Here is a 14,205-nt window from a genome sequence, read left to right on the forward strand (position 1 = left end):
GTGCTCTGCAGAGTCACTGCGGTGGCCCTGGGAAGATGCTCGAGTGCGAATGGAGGCGTTTGCTGGAGCAGCCCCACGGGGAGCCACTAGCCTGGCCGCAGGGTGCGTGCCCCAACTGCTGCAGGCCGGCCCAAAGCTGGCCCCCCAGCCGACCAGACGTGCATCTGTGTGCAGTCTGGGCCTAGCGCGGCCCACCCCGTGCCATGCAGGGCATCGCGCCTCCTGCACCTGCAACCCCCACTGAGTGTGGTGGCCGTGTCTGCAGGGACACTCCTGCTGATCAGCAGGACCCTAAGGGAGGGGTCACGCGAAGGCGCCTTGGGGGATGTCAGGTGAGGGTGTCTCCACCCCCATCCCCCCCTCCGGCATTCGGCCTGCTTCGCAGGTGACCTCAGAGGCACTCTGGCTTCATGTGTGCCGGGTTCGTGTCCTTGCTGGGAGTTCCCAGTTAGGTTTAGTGTCGAGTGCTAAGGGACCGGGGAGGTGGCCGTTGAGGAGGGTCACGCAGTCATGGGCGTTGACAGCCGAGTACAGCCCAGGAAAGGGTGGAGCAAGTTGAGCCTCGAGTGTCAGGAGCGTCAGGAACAAGTCCGTTACGCTTGTGGCCTCTGGCCCAAGACCGACCGCAGATGTGCAGGGGGCCGGGCCTGAGGGCCGAGCGCATCCAGTGTCTGCGTAGAAACATGCTCGGGAACGGGGGACACTCGGGCCCTAGGGCGTCCTGTGCGGCTGCAGGAAGTGCCCCGAGACAGGTCTCGCTGAAGCCTGTCATGAGCGGGTGTGGGCCTTGCTGTGGCTGGTGGCCAGTGTCCCGTGTCCCGGCGGTCACCCTCTGAGCAGCCTGAGTGTTTTTCCGTGAAGGACAGGCCCCCACTTGTTAGGTTGAGCCCAGTGGGGCGAGAGTGTGTGGGAGAACTCGCTGGTGGCTTGACACAGACACTGTGTGTGAGGGGACATCCCAGACCTCCTCTTTGCTCAATTTCGAGCCAACCGCACGTCTGAAGCGTGTCCAGCCCGTTGGGTCTGTCACTCACACCTAGGTGTCCTGACCAGGCAGGCATTTGTGGGCGCGACGGTGACGGCCCTTTCGACTTGTGTGAAACTAGCATTTTATGCTTTTAACGTCAGGAGTTCCTTCACCTCGGTTCCTCGTTAAAAACCCAGAGACAGAAGAGGTGGCTCTGGGGACCGCTGCTTGTCGTTCAGCCCATGGGCTGGAAGGGCGCCTGGCCGACAGCAGCAGCGTGCCACCTGCTCGGGAAGGGTCCTCCGAGCACTGTCAGCTGTCACTGGCTCCCCGGTGGCCTTTAACGCTCTGTGTTTTAAAAAGGAGCATGCTGAGTCTTTTATGCTTTTAGGGCTTTGGGCCAGTGAAGTTGATTTTGACCTTTTGAGTACTGTTTCTGCTGTTTTATCTCGAATGTCAGAAATCGCCAGGGGCTGACCTGCCAGCGGGGGGCTCAGCAGGTAGAAGTCGTGTGTTGCATGTGTCTTGTTCCTTTTGCTGTCTGGTGAGGGTGGCGCTGGCTGGATGCCCTCCCATGGTGCCGCTTTGAGCACTGCCTCTCGTCATACACCTTTGCAACTCGATGGTCCCATTGCACCCACAGGTGCGATTTTTTTCTGGCCTCCATGTACTTGTCAGGTTTTTGTTGTCCATTTCGAAGCGTGCTAACCATTCAGGCATGTTGTATTTTGCAGAGATGACAGGGGCAGGGGGGTGGCCAGCCCAGCTCTAGGGGGTCTGCTCAGCCTCACGCGCTGACAGCAGCTGCTGGAGCAGTGGCCGTGGCTGCTCTGTCACTGTTCTCAAATGTGCTCTCCCCAGCCCGCTCTGTGAGATGGCCGCTGCCGAGGACACCGTGGGGGCAAAGTTGGGTCGAAAAGATTATCTGAGATTATTTTAGAGACGCGTTTTTCCTGTGACGAGGGCTGGCCACTGGAGTCTGAAACAGCAGCTGCGTGGCCAGCCTCCGTGGCCAGGCCACACTAGGCGCTCGCTGGCGCCTCCTGGGGCCCGTGCAGCACGCAGAGGCCTGGAGTGGGTGTGGGCAGGGTGCTGGGTGGGCCAGGCCTCACGTTCTCCCTGACTCAGGCCCGGCCCTGGAATTCAGGGACAGCTAGCAGTTCCAGTCTGTCACCTACGAAGGTTGCTTTGATTAAAGCTATTATGAACTGTAGTGTTTCAGGTGATGAATGACTTTTAAAAATAAGTACTTGAAATCCACTCTAACATTTCACTGTGACGTTTATTTGGAAGACCTGTTTGAGATTAGAATTTTGGTTTTAAGTTAGTGAAACCTGCTGAACACAGGATTCTCGTCATCTGTGAATCGGAATGCGGGGTGAACGCGCCCCTAGCTCTCCGTCTCGCTCTCCAGAAGCGGAACTTAAACACGGAAATGTTGGTTCACAGAAATGCTCGTTCAAAGTCTGTATTTCCGAAACTGATGTAGCATTCAACTTGTGAAAGGGTTCATTTTGTCAAAAGATTAAAAGTCACTGTGTGTCACACTGCGGGGCCTAGGGGGCCGCTCCCCAGCCCCAGCAGGGAGGACCTGGGACTGGCATGTCACCCTTCGTGGCTGCACCATTTCTAGGAGGTGGCGCAGATGTGCTCAGCCGGTGCTCACACTGTTGGTGGCGGTCACCTGTGTTACGGAGACTGCGTTGTTTCTGAGGCACGTGGGCAAGCTGACACTGCCACACGCCGAGCAGCGGCAGGGGAGGCGCCTTCAGGCCTGAGCAAACTGAGGTGCCAGGAGCCGAGCCGCTGGGAGCTGGTGCTGCAGGTGCGGCTTTGGCGTCGGGGCACGTGGGGGGCTCTCGGCTGGGGTCATGCCACCGTCCTCTTTCCAAATGCACCCTACCGGACCTGGGGTAGACCGTAGATGCCTAGACGGCGACTTGGGACTGTGCCGGGACTGCGCAGGTGGCTGGGCCGTTGTCACAATCGGAGGCGCAGCTGCAGCGGAGGGGGGCCCCGCCCTGGCCCCCGCTGGGCCGCTGGGGGGCTGGCTGAGCCCGAGCTGGGCCAGCTGGGCTAGTTGTGGCTCGAGTAGCCGGCAGGGGCTGGGGTGAAGGCCGGCGGCCTGTGTCTGACCTGCATGTCTCACTCAGAATGTGTATGGCGTGTTGCACACCAGACTTTGTTAATTCAGGAACTATCACCACGTGGAAACGTGCTGACTTTTTCTGTAAATCTTAAATAAAAGGTGCTGTCCCTTCCTTCGACCCAGGACTGGTCTGTGTGTTCTGTCCTCTCCGTGCGTTCTTCCTTTTAGCTTTTACGTTGGCGCAGCCACGCCCGGGGGGGGGTGGGGGACATGGGTTGGCTGGGGCGGGGCACCGGGCGCTCTCCCCCAGCCCACACCTCAGGCACAGGCCCTGCCTCTGGGTCCAGTGCGCGCCAGCTCGTCCCCCGGTGGCCCTGGGCGCCGCTCTGGGAGCTGGGCGGGTGCTGTGCTGCTCCAGTGCCCCCCACGGCCACATCCCCGTACCCCCCAGCCCCTGCAGCCCACCGGCGACCCCGCGCCCGGTGGACGCCCTATGACCCTTGGAGTTTGAGCCCAGCATTTTCTCAGGTCACTGCCTTCCTGGGCGTCAGTGTTAGGGTGGGAGGTGCCGTGCCTGGCCACTCGTCCGGGCAGCCTCAGGCAGCAGCTGTACACAGGTCGCTATGTCAAACAAGGGAGCGTGACCACACACCTGTCACCCCCGCCACAGACGCTGGAAGCAACAGGTCCATCAAAAAGAGTCAGCAAAACCCTGTATTTATTGGGGTTTTTATCTTCTGCTTCCTGTAACGTCAGTGGGCTAAACCTGGAAGAAGCTGACGAGGCTGCCGACTTGGGTGGATTGCCTGAGGTTTTGCTCTTTAAAATTTTCAACGCGGCCCAATTTCAATTCCTAGCTTTGTGTCGATTGGCAAACAGTAAGCCTGAAACACAGTTACTTGTTATCATGGATGGGAAATACAGCTTATACTTCTGCTCTGCTGAAAAATTCAGTTTTCACCATTTGTTTACCTAACGTCAGACGAACTCTAAGCGTCTTTAGAGTTTCTTAAAATTTGAAATTGACACATAAAGTTTTCTAATTAAAGACTTGTTTGTTAAGGTTTATTGTTGCTGGTCAGTGAGGAGGAATGGTGAGTCCAGGACGAGGGGGGTGGTGAGCCTCATGATCTCTGATAAATGACTATTTTTCGCTGGCGCAGCCCTTTCACTTAGACGCACCTGCTAAGCAGCCGCAGGTTTCACCCCGCCCACCCCCCCTTCCCCTCTGGCGGGGAACATAGGCCGAGGGGGGGTGAGACCAGGATGGTGAGCCAGTTACACGTGTGACGAGGCGGCGTCAGTGCCCCATACGACATGACTCCGAAACACCTGACAGCCTAGCACAGCCCCGGGACAGCGAGCAAGGTCACGGCCAGGGCCTCACACGTGGCTCTGCACTTGGTCCCCTCCAGGTGCACTCCGTGTTGATACCCTTCTCTAACCTTGAAGTAGTTGGATGTTAACCAGTTGGTAAGAAAGGTCGAGATCCTCGGTCCCAAGCTCGTCTTCGGTCACCTAGTAGCGCACACAGGTTTTCAGGAAGTCGCTTCACGTCTGAGACATGTTAAGGGAGTGTCACACCTTGTGCCTCTCGCTGCATACACGTGCCGAGTAGTCAGGAGAATAAAGCGGAATTCCCATGTGGCGGGTTGCCGAGCGGTGTGATCACGGGAGCCCGTCGCTGCTGCACGCTTGACAGGCGGCGGCACGGGTGCGTGCGTGGGTGGGGCGAGTCCTCACGCATGAGTTTGCAGCCGGGTGTTCATCCCAGCTCTGCGACTAGTGAACTGTCGTCCACCTCCTTCTCTGCAGGTCTCGGACGGCCCGGGAGACGAGCCCCTCGAGTCCCCGTATGAAAGTGCCGACGAAACGCAGACCGAGGTGTCCATCTCTTCAAAGAAGTCTGAACGCGGAGTGGCTGCGAAAAAGGAGCACGTTTGCCAGGTGAGGGGACTGCCACCGCCTGTGTCCTCCAGCGTACCTGGCTCGGGTCCCAGGCCCACGGGAGTGCGTGTCGCCACAGCGTCTCTTTCCCCTATCCCCCCCACTGCCACTGTCACTGATTTTCGTTTTGAAGGCGCTGGGCCACCAGCGGGTCCTGGGATGAAGCGCTCCAGGTCACGTCATTCAGTGACGTGTAGGAGTGACACGCACCCATGTGCATAGACGCTTTGTGGAGGACGTGGAATAGGGGTGGCTGGTGGGCAGTGTTGGGCTCCCTGTGGGGACGTGCGGAGTTCTGGACCCTTCCGGCCTGGGCTCCACACTCTCGGGTGTCCTTGGGGCTCTCGATCCCGTTTGTCCCCTCTGCCCGCCCCCGGCCACATCACCGGGTCCCTCTCTGCCCACAGCTGTGCGAGAAGACGGGTGGCCTGGCCCTGTGCGTCGGCCCCTGCTGCGGCGCCTTCCACCCGTCCTGCCTTGGCCTGCCCCGGACTCCGGAGGGGCGGCTCACCTGCCACGAGTGCGCCTCAGGCAAGTGCCATGTCCCCACCGGCCCCTGTGCCCCTGCTCCCCCATGCTCCCCTCGGAGGAGGTGCTGGGAGCTACACTTTGATTAAAGACTCACTCAAACATCAGGGCGGCACAAAGTGCTGGGCAAGGCAACGGGGTAATTGGTGGTGGGCTCTGCTGCGCCCTTTGCCATGGCTGGCATGAGCCTGCTGTCTGTGGGGGACCGTCATGGTGCCATAGCCTGGGTCACGGGACACTGAGGGTCACAGGAGCAGGAGCTCCTGGGGGTGCAGCCTCAGCTTCCGACCCAGTAGAAAAAGCAGGTCCTTGCTTGTTCCCGAGTGGCCACTGCTTCTCTGCTGCGTGGGCTTCTGTGGTGCAGTCGGGCTGACGGGCGGCACGTGGGGTCCCTGTCCCCTCCTGTCCACTGGCCAGGCCTGGTCTCCTGACTCCTCAGAGCAGGGCTTCGGGTTGGGGTCTCCCCCCAAGCGAGGGCATCCAGCGGGACGCTCGCTCTGGGGCACTGTCTGCCTGTGGGTGTGAGTGGGTGTGTGCCCTCAGCGGGGAGCCTTTCCTGGGGGTCATTTCCTCCAACTTCCGGCGGACCCGAGTGACTGCCCGTCCTTCAGGTGACCCTTGGCGGCTGAGGTCCCTGTGGTGGGGCGGGAACAAGCGTCCCACGGGGCGGCCGGCCAAGCCCGCAGCGCGGTCTGATTCGCGGCCCCGGCCCCCCCCCCCGCGTAGGGGTCCACTCGTGTTTCGTGTGCAAGGAGAGCGCGGGGGACGTGAAGCGCTGCGTGGTCTCGCAGTGCGGGAAGTTCTACCACGAAGCCTGTGTGCGGAGGTTCCCGCTGGCCGTGTTCGAGAGCCGGGGCTTCCGCTGCCCTCTGCACAGCTGCGTCAGCTGCCATGCCTCGAACCCGTCCAACCCGCGGCCCTCGAAAGGTAGGACGCGCCTTTGCGCGGGGGGCGGTCCCCGGCGGTCCCCCACTCGGCCGTGCTTGCCGGAGTCGTTTCTCTCTGGCTGGACGCAGGCTGGGCCAGGGTTTTGACGGGCCCTCCCGGCTCCGTTCCTTCCCGCCCGTCATCTCGACGACCCTGAACCGCGGGGGGCGGGGGGCGGGGGCCGGGTCTCCGGACCGGTCCGCTGGGTTCTGCTCGCTCTCGTTGCAGTGGCCTTTCCCACGCGGCAGGGGTCGTTTAGAGTCGGCGCCCTCCCGTGTCGTGGCACGTTGGGTGTGCGTGGCACGTTGGGTGTGCGGGGCGCAGGGTGGCGGCTTCGCTCCGCCCAGCACCGTTGGGGAGATTGGGGGGCACCCGCTGGCATCTGGCGGGTAGAGGCAGGGGTGCACTAAGCCCCCTACAAGTGCCCAGGATGCCCCCCCAGCCCGCCCTCCCCACACGGCGTCTGTTAAAAGCTCTCAGCCTCCCGGTCCTAGGGGTGGTGTTTTCCCTTCACCGCGCGCGCTTCCCGCGGCGTCGGCGTGGTCGGCGTGCGTCAGCGTGCGTGTCTCCGCAGGGAAGATGATGCGCTGCGTGCGCTGCCCCGTCGCGTACCACGGCGGCGACGCCTGCCTGGCCGCCGGCTGCGCGGTCCTGGCCTCGCACAGCATGGTCTGCGCCGGCCACTTCACGGCGCGGAAGGGGAAGCGGCACCACGCCCCACGTCAACGTGAGCTGGTGCTTCGTGTGCTCCAAAGGTGAGGGCCGTCCCCGGCCCCGCTGCGTGTTCCCGCGGCGCGGGCCGCGCTGGTTCGCGGGCGCGTGCGGGGGTTCTCGGCGGCGCGTGGCAGTCGCGTCCGTGCGCCTCCTCCCCCGCACAGGTGGCTGTTTTGGGTCCGCCTGGGAGCTGGGAGCTGGGCGCGGGCGGGGTGGAGAGGGGAGGGGGCGGTGCCAGGCCGGCTAAGCCCCGCCTCCTGCAGGCGGGAGCCTTCTGTGCTGCGAGTCCTGCCCCGCGGCCTTCCACCCCGACTGCCTGGGCATCGAGACGCCCGACGGCAGCTGGTTCTGCAACGAGTGCCGGGCCGGGAAGCGGCTGCACTGCCAGGACATCGTCTGGGTCAAGCTCGGGAACTACAGGTGCGAGGGCCGCGCCCCCCCCCACCTCCCCACCTCCCCTTTGCCTGTTCAAACGTGTTGTTTTTACTTTACAGAGCTTAATGTGTTGGAATGATTGTCTCTCTGAAGAGTCTGTGAATCCTGTTTTTAATATTTATAATAGATGGTGGCCGGCAGAAGTTTGCCATCCCAAAAATGTCCCCCCAAATATTCAGAAAATGAAGCACGAGATTGGAGAATTCCCTGTGTTTTTCTTTGGGTCTAAAGATTATTACTGGACGCATCAGGCGCGAGTGTTCCCGTACATGGAGGGGGACCGGGGCAGCCGCTACCAGGGGGTCAGAGGGATCGGAAGAGTCTTCAAAAACGGTACGGAGATCTCCAGGCGGCGTGCCACGGCGGTCTCGGGCGCGAACCCTGATTTCTGCTTTCTGAAAGTCCGATTTCTGTCGCGGACCTTGGGCTGAGCCTGCTAGCTGCACTGTAGGGGAAAGTGGGTTTGCAGACCAATGCGCTGAAGCACAGGCTAGGACATGACTTTTACGTCGTTGGTGATGAACTTCGCTCGCTACAGGATCGCTGAAGCTGTTTTCAGGAAGTGACGTTAGTGCAGATTTGCAGGGGTCTCCCCCAGCTTGCCTCGTGCGAGGCGCAGGTGTCGTGGGAGCTTCTTGCTGTCTAGACCCTGTGCATGGGGCTCGGGGTGGCTCATGTCACCCCCATCAGCACACACTGGGTGTCAGGTGTGGGCAGGTGGACAGGATGCCCCGCCCCTGAGTTTGCTGCCAAGTGGGAGACAGGATGGGAAGGCAGCCCTCAGACTGGAGAACATGGTGCTCGCGCTGGACTGTGAGGACAGCGTGCCCATGGCCAACTCAGGGCGTGCAGGAGCCTGTCCCAGCCGGTGACCTTGGCGAGGGGCAGGGCCACGTCTGCACTGGGCAGAGGTCCTCAGCATGCAGTAGGCCCTCAGGCCCGAATGAGAATGGGTAGGCAGCAAAAGATTCTCAAACCCGTCATGAAACTGAGAGGTGGCAGCGTGCTGAGCGTGGGCCAGCTGGTAGGTGGGGTTGGGATGCCCGTCTCCGGACCCCCGGCACTGGAGCCCTGAGTAGCTGCCCGCCACAGCCCTGGCCAACGAATGCCTGGCCACGGCTGGCCCCTGACGCCTAGCGCTGACGGCGGTGTCCCACAGAGCTCAGGGCCTTGTGTTTTCCATCCTCACTTCTCAGAGCGTCTTCTTGAAAGGAACGGAATGAATTTTGTTTTGATTTGGGGCAGTGTGTCATGCCTGGCACTTTGTCACTAGGTCACAGCTGGGGGGCTGCAGTGGTCACCGTGACGGAGGCCCGGCCCCGGGCCTTTCCTGTAGTGAGCGGGTTCGTTAGCTGACTGGGCGTGTCTGCCCCTCCCGGTTCCCCGTTCCCTCCACTTTTATGGAAACTGGAGACCCCTCTAAGCGGAGCGGGAGGGCGCAGCGGACGAGTCACGGCCGCTCACCGTCTTTTCCTGTTTCACCGGCTTTAGCGCTGCAAGAAGCCGAGGCACGCTTTCGTGAAATCAAACTGCAGAGGGAAGCCAGAGAGACGCAGGAGAGCGCGCGCAAGCCCCCGCCCTACAAGCACATCAAGGTGACGTCCGAGCGGGCGGATGGCAGACCGTCGCCACCACATGCGCGTCCTTCCCACGAGGGGGGCTGGGCAGAGCTGGCCGGGTTTCTGCTTGGAGACGTGGTTGCCTCAGTGTGTGGGCAGCAGCCCTGGAGGGGCAAGGGGACCAGCCCCCGGCCTGGAGCACACCGTCGCCCAGTGCTGGGACCAGAGTGGTCAGCCTGGGCCTGGCGTGAGACCACACAGCCTTCCCAGCTCAGAGGGCGTGGCAGGCGAGGCAGGACTGGCGTCCCGGCCGTGGCCCTGTGTCCACCCCGGGGCCAGGAGTCCTGGCAGGGAGCAAGTCCATGCGTAGCCAGGGCCTGAGAGGCGGCACCCTTTTCACAGCCTGTGCCGTGTGAGCCGGTGCCCGTCGCCCAGAGCCCACGGCCTCTGGCACGCGTACTGGCCGCCTGCCTGCTGGTCAAGGCCCTGCCCTCGCCACGAAGCTTGGGCCGCGTCCGCGTGCTTGTGGGGAGGGGACCGCTCTCCACCCTCATCCGGGGGGTTCTGATGCTGCTGGATCAGAGCCAGAAACGTCGGTTCTGAGCGAGTCTGCAGAGTGCTGTCCAGCACGCTCTACTGTCCCTCAGCAGTGACCCTCGCCTCCACCACACGCCTGAGACCTCGTCCTTCGTGCTTTGGCCTCTTCTCACTTTTCTCTGCCGCGTTATTGTTGAGTTGCTTTCTCTCTCTGGCGACGAGCTGAGTTCACAGGAGCAGGGATTGTGACCACTGCCACCTCCTGGTGCCGTGGGGACAGTGGGTCTAGTGTCTCTCGCTGTTACAACAGCCGGCTGGAGAAGGGTCAGCTCTCGCTGATCAACAAGGAACAGAGGCACAGATGGGAACGCGGGCTGTGGGGTCAGGGCTGCGCTCTGGGTGGGGGGTCAGCCAGTCCGTCGCCTCAGTGAGGGCCATGGTGCCATGTGGGCCGCAGCGCCTCCCGGGCCCCCGCCGGCCTGGTGGCGGGGCGTGCGGGCTGAGGCGCCCCTCTCTGTGCAGGTGAATAAGCCGTACGGGAAGGTGCAGATCTACACTGCCGACATCTCCGAGATCCCCAAGTGCAACTGCAAGCCCACTGACGAGAACCCGTGCGGCTTCGACTCGGAGTGTCTGAACCGGATGCTGATGTTCGAGTGCCACCCCCCCAAATATTCAGAAAATGAAGCACGAGATTGGAGAATTCCCTGTGTTTTTCTTTGGGTCTAAAGATTATTACTGGACGCATCAGGCGCGAGTGTTCCCGTACATGGAGGGGGACCGGGGCAGCCGCTACCAGGGGGTCAGAGGGATCGGAAGAGTCTTCAAAAACGGTACGGAGATCTCCAGGCGGCGTGCCACGGTGGTCTCGGGCGCGAACCCTGATTTCTGCTTTCTGAAAGTCCGATTTCTGTCGCGGACCTTGGGCTGAGCCTGCTAGCTGCACTGTAGGGGAAAGTGGGTTTGCAGACCAATGCGCTGAAGCACAGGCTAGGACATGACTTTTACGTCGTTGGTGATGAACTTCGCTCGCTACAGGATCGCTGAAGCTGTTTTCAGGAAGTGACGTTAGTGCAGATTTGCAGGGGTCTCCCCCAGCTTGCCTCGTGCGAGGCGCAGGTGTCGTGGGAGCTTCTTGCTGTCTAGACCCTGTGCATGGGGCTCGGGGTGGCTCATGTCACCCCCATCAGCACACACTGGGTGTCAGGTGTGGGCAGGTGGACAGGATGCCCCGCCCCTGAGTTTGCTGCCAAGTGGGAGACAGGATGGGAAGGCAGCCCTCAGACTGGAGAACATGGTGCTCGCGCTGGACTGTGAGGACAGCGTGCCCATGGCCAACTCAGGGCGTGCAGGAGCCTGTCCCAGCCGGTGACCTTGGCGAGGGGCAGGGCCACGTCTGCACTGGGCAGAGGTCCTCAGCATGCAGTAGGCCCTCAGGCCCGAATGAGAATGGGTAGGCAGCAAAAGATTCTCAAACCCGTCATGAAACTGAGAGGTGGCAGCGTGCTGAGCGTGGGCCAGCTGGTAGGTGGGGTTGGGATGCCCGTCTCCGGACCCCCGGCACTGGAGCCCTGAGTAGCTGCCCGCCACAGCCCTGGCCAACGAATGCCTGGCCACGGCTGGCCCCTGACGCCTAGCGCTGACGGCGGTGTCCCACAGAGCTCAGGGCCTTGTGTTTTCCATCCTCACTTCTCAGAGCGTCTTCTTGAAAGGAACGGAATGAATTTTGTTTTGATTTGGGGCAGTGTGTCATGCCTGGCACTTTGTCACTAGGTCACAGCTGGGGGGCTGCAGTGGTCACCGTGACGGAGGCCCGGCCCCGGGCCTTTCCTGTAGTGAGCGGGTTCGTTAGCTGACTGGGCGTGTCTGCCCCTCCCGGTTCCCCGTTCCCTCCACTTTTATGGAAACTGGAGACCCCTCTAAGCGGAGCGGGAGGGCGCAGTGGACGAGTCGCGGCCGCTCACCGTCTTTTCCTGTTTCACCGGCTTTAGCGCTGCAAGAAGCCGAGGCACGCTTTCGTGAAATCAAACTGCAGAGGGAAGCCAGAGAGACGCAGGAGAGCGCGCGCAAGCCCCCGCCCTACAAGCACATCAAGGTGACGTCCGAGCGGGCGGATGGCAGACCGTCGCCACCACATGCGCGTCCTTCCCACGAGGGGGGCTGGGCAGAGCTGGCCGGGTTTCTGCTTGGAGACGTGGTTGCCTCAGTGTGTGGGCAGCAGCCCTGGAGGGGCAAGGGGACCAGCCCCCGGCCTGGAGCACACCGTCGCCCAGTGCTGGGACCAGAGTGGTCAGCCTGGGCCTGGCGTGAGACCACACGGCCTTCCCAGCTCAGAGGGCGTGGCAGGCGAGGCAGGACTGGCGTCCCGGCCGTGGCCCTGTGTCCACCCCGGGGCCAGGAGTCCTGGCAGGGAGCAAGTCCATGCGTAGCCAGGGCCTGAGAGGCGGCACCCTTTTCACAGCCTGTGCCGTGTGAGCCGGTGCCCGTCGCCCAGAGCCCACGGCCTCTGGCACGCATACTGGCCGCCTGCCTGCTGGTCAAGGCCCTGCCCTCGCCACGAAGCTTGGGCCGCGTCCGCGTGCTTGTGGGGAGGGGACCGCTCTCCACCCTCATCCGGGGGGTTCTGATGCTGCTGGATCAGAGCCAGAAACGTCGGTTCTGAGCGAGTCTGCAGAGTGCTGTCCAGCACGCTCTACTGTCCCTCAGCAGTGACCCTCGCCTCCACCACACGCCTGAGACCTCGTCCTTCGTGCTTTGGCCTCTTCTCACTTTTCTCTGCCGCGTTATTGTTGAGTTGCTTTCTCTCTCTGGCGACGAGCTGAGTTCACAGGAGCAGGGATTGTGACCACTGCCACCTCCTGGTGCCGTGGGGACAGTGGGTCTAGTGTCTCTCGCTGTTACAACAGCCGGCTGGAGAAGGGTCAGCTCTCGCTGATCAACAAGGAACAGAGGCACAGATGGGAACGCGGGCTGTGGGGTCAGGGCTGCGCTCTGGGTGGGGGGTCAGCCAGTCCGTCGCCTCAGTGAGGGCCATGGTGCCATGTGGGCCGCAGCGCCTCCCGGGCCCCCGCCGGCCTGGTGGCGGGGCGTGCGGGCTGAGGCGCCCCTCTCTGTGCAGGTGAATAAGCCGTACGGGAAGGTGCAGATCTACACTGCCGACATCTCCGAGATCCCCAAGTGCAACTGCAAGCCCACTGACGAGAACCCGTGCGGCTTCGACTCGGAGTGTCTGAACCGGATGCTGATGTTCGAGTGCCACCCGCAGGTGTGCCCTGCTGGGGAGTTCTGCCAGAACCAGTGCTTCACCAAGCGCCAGTACCCCGAGACCAAGATCATCAGGACGGATGGCAAAGGGTGGGGCCTGGTCGCCAAGCGGGACATCAGGAAGGTGTGTGCCCCTCCCCCGGCCTCTCAGAACTGGGTCCGCTGGTCCCTGGGCCGGATTCGCTCGTGCTTTTGCACTCGTGGGTGGAGGGCCCTTAAAGTGTTACCTGACTTACTACAATCGAACGTTGTCAAACTTCACCTGAAAGTTATCTGCCAGGGCAGAGGTCACAGGGTCCCATAAAACGTGCCTCTGGTCGTAACGCTGGCGATCGCTGTCCTGCAGCAGGAAGCCAGCCAGCAGCCGGCAAGCTCGGGGGCACCGGCCCGGCCAAGGGGAGGTGGCTCGGCAGGGAGCAGGTGGCGCGCCCAGCCTGTGGGGGACACGTGGCACTCACCGGCGTGGGCCCTCGCACCCGGCCAGAGTTGGCCGGCAGGCCCCCGCGGTGACCGCGCCCTTCCGGTGCCAGGGCGAGTTCGTGAACGAGTACGTGGGCGAGCTGATCGACGAGGACGAGTGCATGGCGAGGATCAAGCGTGCGCACGAGAATGACATCACCCACTTCTACATGCTCACCATCGACAAGGTACCGGGGCCCGCCCCGTGCACGCGGCCGCTCGGTTCCAAGCCCGCGCGGCTCCCGGCAGCGTGAGAGCACCCGGGCTCGTGTGCCCCGCCGGGCACGCAGAGTGTGCGGTTTCGCTGAGCGCACAGGCGGGGAGTGGGCACGGGCAGTGGGCGCCACCGTCACGTGCTGGTCTCCGTCAGTGCCGCGGGTCTGAGCCCCGGTTAGGAAGCGCTTTGGAATGCCGGCCTGGCTGCTGGGCTCAGCGGAAGGAGGGGGCGGACGCTTGTCTACCACACGGTGGTCGGGCTGCGTCCCCTCTGTGACTGACACCTGAGGGCGCTGGGCCTTTTTCCAGGTGGCTCCTGTCGTGATCACAGGCAAATGTGCACGCCCCTTTGTCACGCCTTCCCTTTTGGGTGCCAAGGGAGGTCATTTTACGAGGAACAAAAACTCGAGGCCCGCGCCTCACTGTGTTTCAGTCTGAATTTAAGCTGCTCGTGTGTCGTCAAATGAGCCCCGTCCGTCATTTAACGCACAGACTGGTCCCTGAGATGAGGGTCACCCAGGGGCTGAGGCAAAGGCAGCGTCCGCGACTCAGGAGAGACACGA

The 14,205-nt window shown here is 62.4% G+C and overlaps 1 protein-coding gene across 1 annotated transcript in view; it reads left to right on the plus strand.

The window, feature by feature from the left end:
* NSD2 (nuclear receptor binding SET domain protein 2) overlaps positions 1–14,205 on the plus strand; it is a 52,576-nt gene that overhangs the window by 29,248 nt on the left and 9,123 nt on the right. Inside the window, 10 exon segments of the mRNA XM_011374692.2 lie at positions 4,872–5,003; positions 5,411–5,534; positions 6,258–6,458; positions 7,033–7,175; positions 7,177–7,213; positions 7,436–7,592; positions 7,735–7,940; positions 9,099–9,202; positions 12,822–13,091; positions 13,498–13,614. Coding sequence (XP_011372994.1) covers positions 4,872–5,003; positions 5,411–5,534; positions 6,258–6,458; positions 7,033–7,175; positions 7,177–7,213; positions 7,436–7,592; positions 7,735–7,940; positions 9,099–9,202; positions 12,822–13,091; positions 13,498–13,614 — 1,491 coding nt within the window.

Source organism: Pteropus vampyrus, unplaced genomic scaffold, assembly GCF_000151845.1.
Source record: "Pteropus vampyrus isolate Shadow unplaced genomic scaffold, Pvam_2.0 Scaffold253, whole genome shotgun sequence".
NCBI lineage: Eukaryota > Metazoa > Chordata > Mammalia > Chiroptera > Pteropodidae > Pteropus > Pteropus vampyrus.